The 11,925-nt window shown below is 56.7% G+C and overlaps 1 protein-coding gene across 10 annotated transcripts in view; it reads right to left on the bottom strand.

Annotated features, from left to right (window-relative positions):
- STARD9 (StAR related lipid transfer domain containing 9) overlaps positions 1–11,925 on the bottom strand; it is a 113,805-nt gene that overhangs the window by 10,562 nt on the left and 91,318 nt on the right. For 7 of the 10 annotated variants that reach the window (XM_042253036.2, XM_027971713.3, XM_042253037.2 and 4 more), the window contains 4 exons: positions 2,378–11,633; positions 2,040–2,216; positions 1,427–1,610; positions 948–1,085 (listed from right to left, as the gene is read on the bottom strand). In XM_042253036.2, coding sequence (XP_042108970.2) covers positions 948–1,085; positions 1,427–1,610; positions 2,040–2,216; positions 2,378–11,633 — 9,755 coding nt within the window. The remainder of the gene's footprint in view (positions 1–947; positions 1,086–1,426; positions 1,611–2,039; positions 2,217–2,377; positions 11,634–11,925) is intronic. The other 3 variants (XM_042253038.2, XM_042253040.2, XR_009601473.1) reach the window with 2 other exon arrangements.

The raw sequence follows: 11,925 nt of genomic DNA, 5'->3' as shown, positions 1-11,925 counted from the left end.
GGCCTCCCTGTCCATCACCAACTCCCGGAGTTCACTCAGACTCACATCCATCGAGTCAGTGATGCGATCCAGCCATCTCATCCCGGGTCGTCCCCTTCTCCTCCTGCCCCCAATCCCTCCCAGCATCAAGTCTTTTCCAATGAGTCAACTCTTCGCATGAGGTGTCCAAAGCACTGGAGTTTCAGCTTTAGCATCATTCCTTCCAAAGAAATCCCAGGGCTGATCTCCTTCAGAATGGACTGGTTGGATCTCCTTGCAGTCCAAGGGACTCTCAAGAGTCTTCTCCAACACCACAGTTCAAAAGCATCAATTCTTCGGCGCTCAGCCTTCTTCACAGTCCAACTCTCACATCCATACATGACCATTGGAAAAACCATAGCCTTGACTAGACAGACCTTAGTCGGCAAAGTAATGTCTCTGCTTTTGAATATGCTATCTAGGTTGTAGTTCCCCATAAAATTCTTCCCTTAAAGACTCATTTGCTGAGTCTTCCATCTGGAAAGCTCTTCTGCCCCCAAGTATTCCAGACACCAACTTCTACTGAGTTAACTACTTCTCAGCTTTCCAGTCTCAGTTTAAACACAGTCTCTTCAGAGCATCTCTGCTGATCCTTCAGACTAAGTCAGGTTTCTGTTTCATATTGTCTTTGCACCCCTTCTTCATGGAACTTTCTACAACAATAATTAATCATAAAACAAGCTACTTCCCTCTAATAATCTGTTTAAGGACAAGAACAATTTTGCCCAGTGACTAAAATAGTGCCCACAAAATAAATACCTATTGAATAAATGAATGAATGAACAGGGAAGGGAGACAAAACCACAGGGAAGAACAAAGGCCATTGCTCATGAGGGTTCATGTCAGCAGTGAGCGGCCTCTAGGAGACAAAACTTCCTAAGTATCACCGGTCCTGGCCCCCGGTTCATGCCTCGCATTTGCCTGCTCACCACACTGTCTGGGGACTGGAGCTGGCTTGGCAAGGCTGGGCTGCTGTTATAGCCAGAGGTGACACCAGATGAGAGGCTTCCATTGGAGCTGGTGCACCGGGAGCCAGAGGTGGCCAAGGTGTGTAGTTTTTCCTCCTCCTGGGAAGGACAGGTCAGCATCAGCCAGCTTCGGGTGCATCATTGGCACACTCCCATCACCTCCCAGTGCCTCCTGCCTTAGCCTCACACCCTCAAGCCGCCCCCGTCCCACTCCCAACTATATTTCCAAGCTGCCTCCTCCCAGTCCCTCGCCCGGGGACCAGAGCTGAGGATGACATGTAAACAGAGCGAAGCAGCTCTGAACAGGCACCAGGACCCAACACCTTCCTCCAGAAGCTACGTTCTAAGACTCAGAGGCAGCATGGTGATGGCTGATCCAGTCTGAGGTCTGCCCCAGGCCCAAGCCCACCCAGAAATCAGAGGCTTGCCTCACTCCCCACCTGCAGCAGCTGGGAGATGATCTGCTGGCGAATTCTCAGCTTTTCCTGTTCAGTCCGCTCCCTCAGTCGGTCCCGGGCCCGGGCAATCTCCACTTTAGCCTCCTCACGGGCCCGCTGGTATTCTTGTAGCATCAGCTCTATGTCAGAGGGTGGGTGAGAAGACCTTGATGCTGACCCTGAGCTCCTGGGGAAAACCAGAGGGGTGGAGAGATGCCTTCTAACGTGGTCAGTGGGCGATGGCCCAGGCCCGCTCAACACCGCCTTCTTGAAAGACCCATCCTCTCTTTGCCCACAGGGTCTTCAAATTTGGTTTTATAAACATCCGAGGCTCAGGCCTGCAGCCTTACATAGCACATCATGGTCCCTCTAACCACTCCACCCCCTCCACAGCTCCCTCCCACCCTCTTTTCTCCTTTTGCCTCTCTCCCCACAGCTGCCTACCACTGTCCACAGGCACATAGGACCCACTCCTGGTCACTCCTGGCATAGAAAGCTGTGGCCTCCAGTGTCCAGGACACTAGAGTCCAGGCCCCGCTCCCCACATGCTCTCGCCCCACACCGAGGTGGCGCCCCACACCGAGGCGGCTCCCCGCAGGGCAGTGGGTCCACCTACCGGGTGGTCTCCACAATGTCCTTCCTCAGCTGCTGCAGGTATTCTCGGTGCCGGCTGGGGAGGTCAAAGTCCCGGGCAAAGGTCAGTTGTTTCTTGGGGCTGAGGCTTCGTGTCCGGCGGGAGTTCTGAAGTTCCTCAGACCGCTCCCTCTGGAGGGTCTCTGCTGGGTGTTTTGGCCTGAGACAGAACGTGACTGAGTCATTGACGCTGACCCTGAAGCCCCTTCTCCATCTTAAGATCTATCTCTGACCCCCAGAAAATCCCAGAGCTGAGCCAGGGAGAGGGGAACAGCCAGCTGTTAGCCTTCTCTGGCCTCCCACCCAGGACCCGGTCCTTACCGGGCGTATAGCTCCTCCTCCTCAGCAGTGAGCGCCTCCCCCGTGCCGCTCTGCAGCACCTGCAGCAGGGCGTCTGCCTCCCCGAAGCCATGGTGCAGTTTTGCTTCTCTGAGTTCTGTGCTGAGGGAGAGGTTCTGGGCCCCAACTTTCAGGGGGATCTGCTCCTGGGGCCACTCAGGTGCCCGGCTCTGGTCCTCAGGGGCTTGTGGGAGCCTCTGGAACTGCTCTCCAGAGCTACAATCACATCTGGTCCCCAGGGAATCCATGGTACCTGGCCCTCCAGGAGAGTTATTCTGAGGCCCACACAAGTCACTAAATTTGTTATGCACGGGGAGGTCCCTCAGACCATGATGTTGGGGCTCAGGAGCTGTGTGCATCTGGGAACCAGGAGGCAGCAGCCCCCCAGGCTGGCAGGCCACAGGCGGGCCCAAGACGCAACCCTGGAGCCCTGGGGTATCAGTCAACTCAGAGAAAGGGCAGGGGCTGTGGCGCTGGAGGCCCCCCCACGAAGAGGGAACGTCCAGAGCCGGCCGCAGCTCCACGGGAGATGCTGAGTGCTCACCCCTTTTCTCCGCCCTGCTCTGCCATCCACCTGGCCCCCTTCTGCTCAGTGGGCCACACTCTACTGAGGCCACATCCTCAGGCAGAAAGCTGTCAGCCAGCCTCTGGCTCCTGTTACCCAGTGGAGGGGGCGACAGTCTGCTCTGCACCCCGGCGGTGGCCCTGGGCAGACACTGCTGCAGGGGCTGCTGCACAAAACAGACCTGGAGCTTTGTGCTCTGCTGTGGGCTGCCTTGGGAGCTCACCCCAAGGAAGGGCCTGCAGTCGCCCTCTTCTAAGGAACTTCTGCCTTCTCCACATGGAGCCCCTGCTCTCCGAGAGCCATCTGCCTCATCAGTGGTTTGAGAAAAATTACCCACTGGAGGCCGGGGGGCAGGAAGGGGAAGGCTTGGGCTGGACATGAGTTTCTGGCGGCTGTCAAGGGAAAGAGCTGAGGGAGATGAAAGAGACAAGGCGCTTAGGGGGATCCCTGACCCTGGGGTGCTGGCACTAAGTGTGAGGATCGGGGAGGAGGCCCTGTCCACCAGCAAGGTGCTGGCCGACCCCTGCTCCTTCTGCACCCTGAGTTCCCCAACAGACTCCGCAGCCTGGGTGCAGGGCCCTGGGGAGGAAAATGCGCTGAGGCAGGGTCTGCCAACAGCCAGGCAGGTGGGTTCCTCTGGCTGGGAGCTGGGAGGCAGGAGGGCATCTGGAGAAGCCTGGGGGCTCAGAGAAGGCAGGTTCTGCTCAAAGGGGCCTTTCTGAAAGTTGAAGTGGAACGAGGGTACAGGGGCGCTCTGGGGCCTGCAAAGAGTGTCTTCCCCCTGAAGATCTAGGGGCCCTGCTGTTTTCCACACTGTCTCCTCTGCCTCTCTCTTCTGAAGTGTCCCAGGAACACGTCCCTTTCCTTGAGACATGCTAGCAAGATCTGAGCCCAGCCCTTCAAGGATCACATTGACCTTCTGAGGGTCAGCCTCTGGGGCCTGGAGGTGGAGAGGTGGTGAGGCCAGGTCAGTCTGGATGCCCTCATCCACAGTGGTCTGAGTAGAGCCGTCCATCATCTGGGTCTGGGGCACCTCATGAGGGGTGTCCCTCTTGGCATTCCACTCCTTTTCGGCCACACTTGGCTGGGAGAGACTCCCCAACAGCTCTGAGGTGCTGTGCAGGAGTTGTGAGAGGTGCAGAGACAGGTTGTGCATGCTGGCCCAAGAGGCCAGATCTGACTGGGCAGAGGAGAAGTCAGAATAGCTCCAGTGGGACCCACAGCCCAGGGTCTGTGTGCCTTGCTCCAAGGTGTCCATCCTGGACTGAGCTATGGGACCACCCACCTCGGGCAGATACAGCCGCATAATCTCATCCACTGGACCTGCAGCGCTTCCCTCAGCCCAAGGGGGCTCCCTCCTCAGAGAACCCACTTCACCAGGGGTACCCCGGAACTGGGCTCTCTCATCAGGACCCTTCAAGGGGGCTGCTTCTTCAGAGCTGATCAGGATGTCGGGGTTCCTCAGGGCAGGCAAGGAACCCCATACTTCCCAAGCCTCACGCGAACCTCGGGCATTTCCACCGCTGCTGCGTTTGTTCAACAGGCTCTGGGCGCTGGCCAAGGTGCTGAGGTGGGAGTGGAACAAGGAGCTCTGGTCCTCTAGGCGGCTATCCATGCTGCTCTGGGCCACGTTTGGTGGTGCTGGGCCCTGCGATGTGGGGCGGCGGGAGACACTGACTGCACTGCCAAACACATGCTGCCTCCAGCCAGGGCGTGCAGGCCCCTTGGGATGCCAGGGAAGGAAGCAGGGGTTGACGTCACTGGGGCACAAGAGCAGGGCTCCTCCGCCCACATCCGTGGAGTGCCGCTGCTCTGGCCTGGCTTGGCCACCCTGTCTCTCTGGCTTTCCTGACTGGGCCTGTTCCAGAGCACCAGATGGGTGGACAGATGTGAGATTGGGGGTTGGCATTCTCAAGAAACCTGAAGTCGCTGAGTAAGGTGGGGGTGCGGGTGGCAGGGGCCTGAGATCAGCAGCAATACTGTCCAAGTCAGGGAAGCCTTCCTGATCACAGCCCTCAGCGTTCAGAGACGTTCTCACCACAGATTTTCCTGAGGAAGTGCCCCTGGGGTGTGAGGTCCACAATCGGTTGGGCTCCGCGATATCCTCCTCTGTTGGGGAAGGAGGCTCCACGCTCAGGTTCAGCTCCTGAAGAGACCGGGAAGAGCTAACCACAGAGAACTGTGGTCTGGAGTGTCTGCGACCAGAGAAGACTGCAATTATAGGACGTGAAGCCCGGTGGTGGGGCGCCGGCTGCTCCCTGCCAGAAGGGGGCTGCCCGGGGCCCTGAGCTGCTGGCCAGTGTGCTCTGCGTTGGCCTAAGGAGACAGTGGCTGAGTCACCGAAGCTGGGCAAGATTGTCTTGGACACAGGGGACCTGGCCACCGTCCTGCCCTCTCTGTCTGGACCTCTAGTCTGACAGCTGTCCGAGCCACCTTCATCAGCATGTGGGGGACTCCTGACCCCTGCAGGGTCTTCACGGCCACCTGTAGCCTGGTCTCGCTGTTGCTCTTCCTCCTCCCATAGACTGTCAACCTGGGATCTGGAGATATACTTTAACTCTGTTATGAGTTTGGCTTGGGGATGCAAGCCACCATGATCCCTGGACCCTGGGGGAAGTTGCGGCTCTTCTGAAAGGCATCTGATGTCATTTCCCAAACATCCCTGTTGTAGTCCCTCCGGCAGCTCACTCTCAACACACCGGTCACTTAAATTCAGGGTGTGTGGTCCCTCTGCTGCTGCTGGCTTGGGTTGAGAGCCCTTCGCACCCTGGCCCCCCCCAGAGCTGTCCTGCACCCTCCCGGGTGTCTCAGAGCACTTGCCCTCGGGGAAAGGGATAGCCTCAAGCTCGGCTCGGACTTTCTTCTCAGCAGCCTTCTTCTCAGGATCCCCTACTGACCTGGAGCTCCCATCAGTGAGCAAGTGGCTGAGGGGGCTCGTCTTCATGTCGGGGCCAGAAGGGGAGCTGCAGCCCCCAGTCAGAGGCAGGACCCCAGTGGCAGAGGCCTCCGGGGTGCTGCTGTCTGCTGGCCCCAGCTCTACATTAATGCCTTTGGGCTCAAGGCCATGAGCCAACAGCACGCCAGATTCCCCGCCAAGGCCCTCTCTTCTCTCCATTCCCCAGGGCCTGGAGGGGACCCTGGAAGGGTGGTAAGGGTGTATAGGGGCCGTGGAAGCCCCCCTGCCCAGGTCACCATCTCTGTAACATAGTGAGGTGGAGGGAGGGGAGGAATGGGCACCCCAAACAACAGGTTGAGGGCTGCACGGCTGCCAGCAAGGACCAGATCTACTCTCTTCCTGGCCCTGGGATAGGCCAAGGGTCTTGCTGCCACCAGGGCTCCATGAGGAGACACCAAAACCCGAGTCTTCCCGTGGGCATCTGCTCAGGGCCTCCTCTCTGACTCCCCTGGGGCTCTGATCTGGCAACAGAGCTGGCCTCGGACTTTCCATGCTGGCCCTGCAGGCTTCCGCCGGCCCAAAGCCAACACTCCCTTCCTGCTTCACACGTGGCTGTGAGGGAGCTTCCGGTCCAAACCCCCTCAGGGCTCCAGGCAGGAGAGTACCCTGTTTGGGGCTCGCTCTCCCTTCTTCTAAGCTGGTGGAAGCCTCGAGGCATTGGCCCTGGTCTTGGTTAGGCTCTGAGAGGCTGGTTGAGTTCTGAACAACAGAGATCACAAGGTGACTTTCAAAACAGGTTGTTCTTCCTCTCTGTGCAACGGCTTGGAAGTTATCTGAACCTCCTCCCCATGTGCAGTCCAGAGTCCCAGGTTCTTGGTGGGCTGGGCTGCTCTCCTGATGGCCAGGGAGCATGCCCTCGGCCGCAGCCAACACCTCTCTCCCCTGTGCGATCTGTCCAGAATCCTCAAAAGGGGCCTGAGAAAGTGAGGCAGCCACTACTTCACCTGTCATCACCCTCCTGTCCTCCTCCCTGGAGGCTGCTGAAGAAGGAAGACCATCTGAGACCAGAGCATCAGCAGAGGGAGATGCTCCGGTTGCTTCTTTGCTGTTCTCTGTGATTTCAGAAGAGCTTGTGTGACACACAGATTGCTCACCTGCTCCCAGGAAACGCTCCGGCTTTCCGGTGCCATGGCTCCCACCTGGAGCAGGGTCGGTGTGGGAGCAAGTCCGTGAGGGACACTGCAGCCCCATGTCAGTGTCAGTGCTGGGCAGAGAGTGGAACCTGTCTGCAGAGGGGGGTATGGCCTGAAGGACAGTTGTCCTCTTGTCAACTGATAGGTGTCCTGGTTCAACGGAGAGAGATGCCATGTGATTCCGTGCTTCAGCCTCATTTGGGGTTCTGTTGGCCACTGACTGGCCCATTTGAGGACACTGCAGCCTGCTGGGGGCCCTTGAAGAACATTCAGGTTCTAATAAAGTCTTGCTGGAAGGCAGGACTGCGGCCCCAGCCACCACGTCGTAAAGCTGCTTCCCCTGAGTCTTTGCCTGTCCTGTCTCCTCCAAAACAGCCAGGCTTGTGGGTGGCTGAGCAGAGGGCTCCGACTGAGGTACCACTGGTGGGGACATAGGCGCTGAGAAAGCCCCACCAGCAGGACTGAGGTCCTCGGCCTCCTGCCTTACCTCTCTGCCTTGGTTGTCTGCTTCTTCCAAGGGGCTGCCAACCCTCCTCTCAAGCAGGCTAAAGGCCCCATTCAGGGCACCGGCTCGGTCTGGTCCTCTTGGTTCAGCTGCCTTGGCTCTGGAAGGAGAACCTACCCTGCTACCTGGGCCCATCGAGCTGCTTCTAAGGTGCCCTCCCTGGTCTTGGGGACCAGTGCTTGCTGACCTCTTGCCCTCTGCACCCAGGGGAATGCTCCCTGGTGGACTGGATTGACCATGAGGTCCCATGGCCACGGATGGCACAGACCCAGGCCGGGCAGAGTGCGCCACAGAGGAGCACTGTCTGCTGCCTCCCTGCAGGCTATGGCGTCCAGACGCCCCAATCTGGTCCTGCTGCTCCACTCCAGCTGCCAAGGGACTGGTGGGCATTTCCAGCATGGTAGGATCCAACACACAGTCAACAGAAGAAATGCCTAGAGTATTAGGTGCAGAGAGATCGCTTCTTGGCAGCCTTGTTGAATTCAAGGGCAAGGTATGACTCAGGTCTTGGTGAGGAGCCATACAGGAGTCCGCCTGGCTTGGTAACAGGCCGGTCTTGTGGCTGAATGATGTGTGCACACAATGGTGGCACAGGCCAGGGAGTCTCTGAGTGGCCGAGACTGTGTTTCTCTCCTCTAGGCTCCCTCTTTGAGCAGCCATTTCTTCCACCCTGCCTCGAACTGCGGGCTCCTCTTGCTTATGGATGCACTTAGCAGGATGGCTTTCTTGAACACCGTCCCCAGTCTCCAGCTCCTCCAGACTTCCCAAGCTGCGGGGCTGGCGTCTGAGGCACACTGCACTCACCACCTTGCCCTCCTCAGAAGCCCCCTTGGGCCTGGGCTGCAATGGCAGAGCTCCGGCTGACGCTTTCATCCTCGGGTGAGCAGAGGCATTGGTGCATTCTCTGCAAACTGTGCACACCCCTAAATAACCACCAGAGTCCTTGGCAGGTGTGTCTAGCACAGCTAGGTAGGTGTGCCCTCTCACAAATCTGCTGCCAGGTCCCCAGGGATCAGCGCTACCATTCACCTCCACTTCCCCAGCTTCATCAGCCCTACAGATAACATCGTCTGTCCGTTTGGGAGAAGCCAGCTGATCCTTGAAGGGTGGGTGGTTTCCAAAGCTGCCTGTCCTCAGCACGCTGTCAGCCGTCTCCTGGTCCTGCTGGTACTGGAAGATGAATTCCTTGCTGACTCCTGGTGGGTGGGAAGCGTGCAGCTGCTTACCCTGTTTGGATTCAATTTCTGAGATGCCATTCTCCAGCTGCATCACACTCCTAATTAGCCTAGCCATCTCATCGGCATTATTAACTCTTTCACCCCATGTCTTTCCAGGTGGTTCTTTGGGATTTGCTTTAAGCACTTTTCCAGGGACTTTGCATTTGCTGAGGTTTCTTTCCTGACAGCATGTAACTGACTGGAATTGTTCATATGTGGACTCAGTCTGTGAAAGCTTAAACTCTTCTGAGCCGTCTCTGTAATGGGGTGCTTTTCCAAGAAGGCCAGTTTCGTTCCTCCGTTCCTCCTTATGGGCTGGACTCTCACCCAGGGCCAGGGTCTCTGGGCTGCTTACCTTACAACGCACTGATCTAGACTTTAAAGGAAGAGCGGCACCCTGTGGCTTGTCCTTGTCAGGGGCTAAATAGATGCTTTTACAGGTGAAATCAGACCTAACCCTGGAAGGAAAGTGTCTCTTTGCGTCAAAGGCCTGGGCCTGTGTGAGGACTGTGTTCTGCCCCTGCCCTTCTTCCTCACCCGTCTCAGATTCACTCGCAAGCAGAGGCTTCCCCGACCCAGAACTGTTTGAGGAGACACTGCAGTGGGACTGTACAGGAGCCTTTGCTCCCTGCCCGAGCGTCGTAAGACTGTGTCTATTTAAAATTCCAACTTGATTTTCAAATTTACATACTTTTATGCTGGTAGATGGGAAAAAATGTCCATTCTGAGTGACAAAAAAATAAACCGAATTATGGCTTGTTTCTTTAACCTTTCCAAAGCATTTTCCTTCTTCTCTACAAACTTCCTTGGTGTTCAAATCAACTGGCCTCTCGGCTGCGACCTGCTGAGATGATACAATCTTGGAATTCTGGTTTTGTAATTGTACTGGCAACTTATTCTCCACATACACACTTTGGAGGACCTGGTGCTCATGTCCAAAGCCCCAGGCTTCCCTGAGGGGTGGGGAGGGCACCCTTGCTTCTCTGCAAGCTGGAATTTCCAAGGCAGTTTCTGTCAGGGCATCTCGGCTTTTGGTCACATAGAATGTTTCCAAGGGAGGTGGCTGCAGGGAAGATGGAAGTGGATTCCAGGGAGCAGAGTGAAGGTATAGCTCTGGACCAGATGGAAAGGGGCAGGAAGGCCTGCTGTGTCTTCCACCCGCTTCCATGGAGCTCTCCTGGGAGTCTGTCTTCTCTTCCTGCGGGGGGCGGTGGCTCTTCTGACCTAATTGCCTCTCTGGGCCTGCTCTCTTCTTCTTCAAAGGAGCCCCGCCTCGGGGGCAATGGGGGTCTTTGGTGGCTATGGTGACAATATGGTGACAAGGTTTCTTCAGGATGAAACACTCATCAGAGGACGTCATGAGTCCAGGTTTCTTGCTGCTCTGAGAGGACTCCTCCAAGCTGCTCTTTTTGACTCCCCGCACTGCCGTCACGGGGTACGCCATCTTGTTTTCTGCTGCAGAGACCTGTGCATTTGTAGGTCCAGAAGTCAACGATTCTACATCTGCTGAGTAAGTTCCACTATGACTTGCCTCTTTCTCACTAGTTGTAAAGAAATCTGAAGTACCTTCTACCTTGACATTCAGACTGTCCTGTTCTTTCTCTGCTCTCAAACGCCTAATTTTGGACAGATGGGTTGGAACATTGTTGAAATCTGGGCTGCTAGATGCCCCAGGACCAACTGGTAATATAGTATCTCCTCCCCTGCCGGAAGCTTGAATGGGAAAATCAGAGTTTTCCTTAAGGGAGGGGGAAACTGGCCTGGGGGCTCCCGTGGCCTCCAAAACAGGATGAGACAGTTCAAGGAGGTACTTTTGCTGGAGAGCAGCCCAGTCTCTCTCACAGGCGCTGCCAACATAAGTAAATGAGCTGGCAGAGGCAGCCAACAAGCTGGACACACTAGAGTTGGATGCTTCAGAGACGCCTTGCTGGGCCGTGTCAGGGACCCCACTGGCTTGAAAGGTACCCTCAGCTCCTGGGTGAAGAAGGCTGCAAGGGTCGCAGAGGGACACAGACCCAGAAACAGGGCCTGTATACACACTTCTAATGCTGCAAGGCAGCTCAGTGCTGGCCGGAGGCAGTGTGGAGCTGAAAGGCAAGATGGTTTCTGTACCTGGTGACTTGAGTTCTTCTGTATTGAGCCAGTATCCAGGCCTTTCCCAACCGCAGCACTGAACCTCCTGGATGTCGGGACTTGGACATAAAGAATGTTGGGGGCTGCTGGGATTGATCTTGGACTCACAGGAGAACCAGGAATCCATGGACACCAGAGGGCTCCCTCTGGAGGGCTGCACATCCTGGAGCATGGTGGCCGGTTCTGTGGGACTTCCCGCCACCGCCACCTCAGGCTGCTCACAGGGCTGCTGCGGCTGGGGTTCCAGGTAAAATGAACTGCTCACTGGCAAGATGGCATCTAGCCTTGGGGCTCTTCTGTGACTGATGGAACCAAGCCTGCATACTGCCTCCTGGCCCCCTGCAGGCAGAATGGGGCTCTGCAGGCGCCAGAAAGTCTCCGTGGGCATCTCATCAGTTGAACCAAAGAAAGGCTTTCCTTGCCAATGGTCCCCTGGTTCTTCTTCAGCATCGATCAGGCTGTCTAGGGAAACACTCCTGTGAGCCAAGGTGAATGGTCGACTGCCTGAGGATGTGGTGAAGCCCCTCCCAGAGGCTCGTGCTCTGGCCTGGCTGTGGCCACAGCCGCTGGTGAGGTAACTGTGTCCTGGGCTGTCCCGTGGGTTTCTGGGCCCCTTCTCGGCCAGTGAGTCCTCAGATATTTGGCTGTCGTCACTTTCAGAGTTGTCTGGCTCTGGGAGGTCCCGCTCCTTCCGCTGGGTCTCCTCCAGCTCCAGCGGCGCTGGCAGGGCTTGGGCACAGACACAGAAGAGAGAACCAACTGAGTAACCACTATTTGTGTCAGATACATCACCTTTTTCTCTTGCAAGAGCCACTATGGGGCTGGAGTGTGTGAGGCCACGGTGTCTGGGTCCCCCACTCTGTGCTGCCTCTTCAAAAGGCTGCCATGAGACAAGCAAGAGGACTTTTCAAACCTAGCTGCCAGGACCCTCTGCTGTCTTTTTGATGCCTCGCTTGGAGACAGTGGTATGAATCCTGCCCAGAAAGTCTTGGCTGCCTTCCCATGCCCAAATGTCTACTTG

This window comes from Ovis aries, chromosome 7 (assembly GCF_016772045.2).
Source record: "Ovis aries strain OAR_USU_Benz2616 breed Rambouillet chromosome 7, ARS-UI_Ramb_v3.0, whole genome shotgun sequence".
Lineage (NCBI taxonomy): Eukaryota > Metazoa > Chordata > Mammalia > Artiodactyla > Bovidae > Ovis > Ovis aries.
Note: the sequence above shows the minus strand (reverse complement) of the source record. Positions and strands in the feature narration are given on the sequence as shown.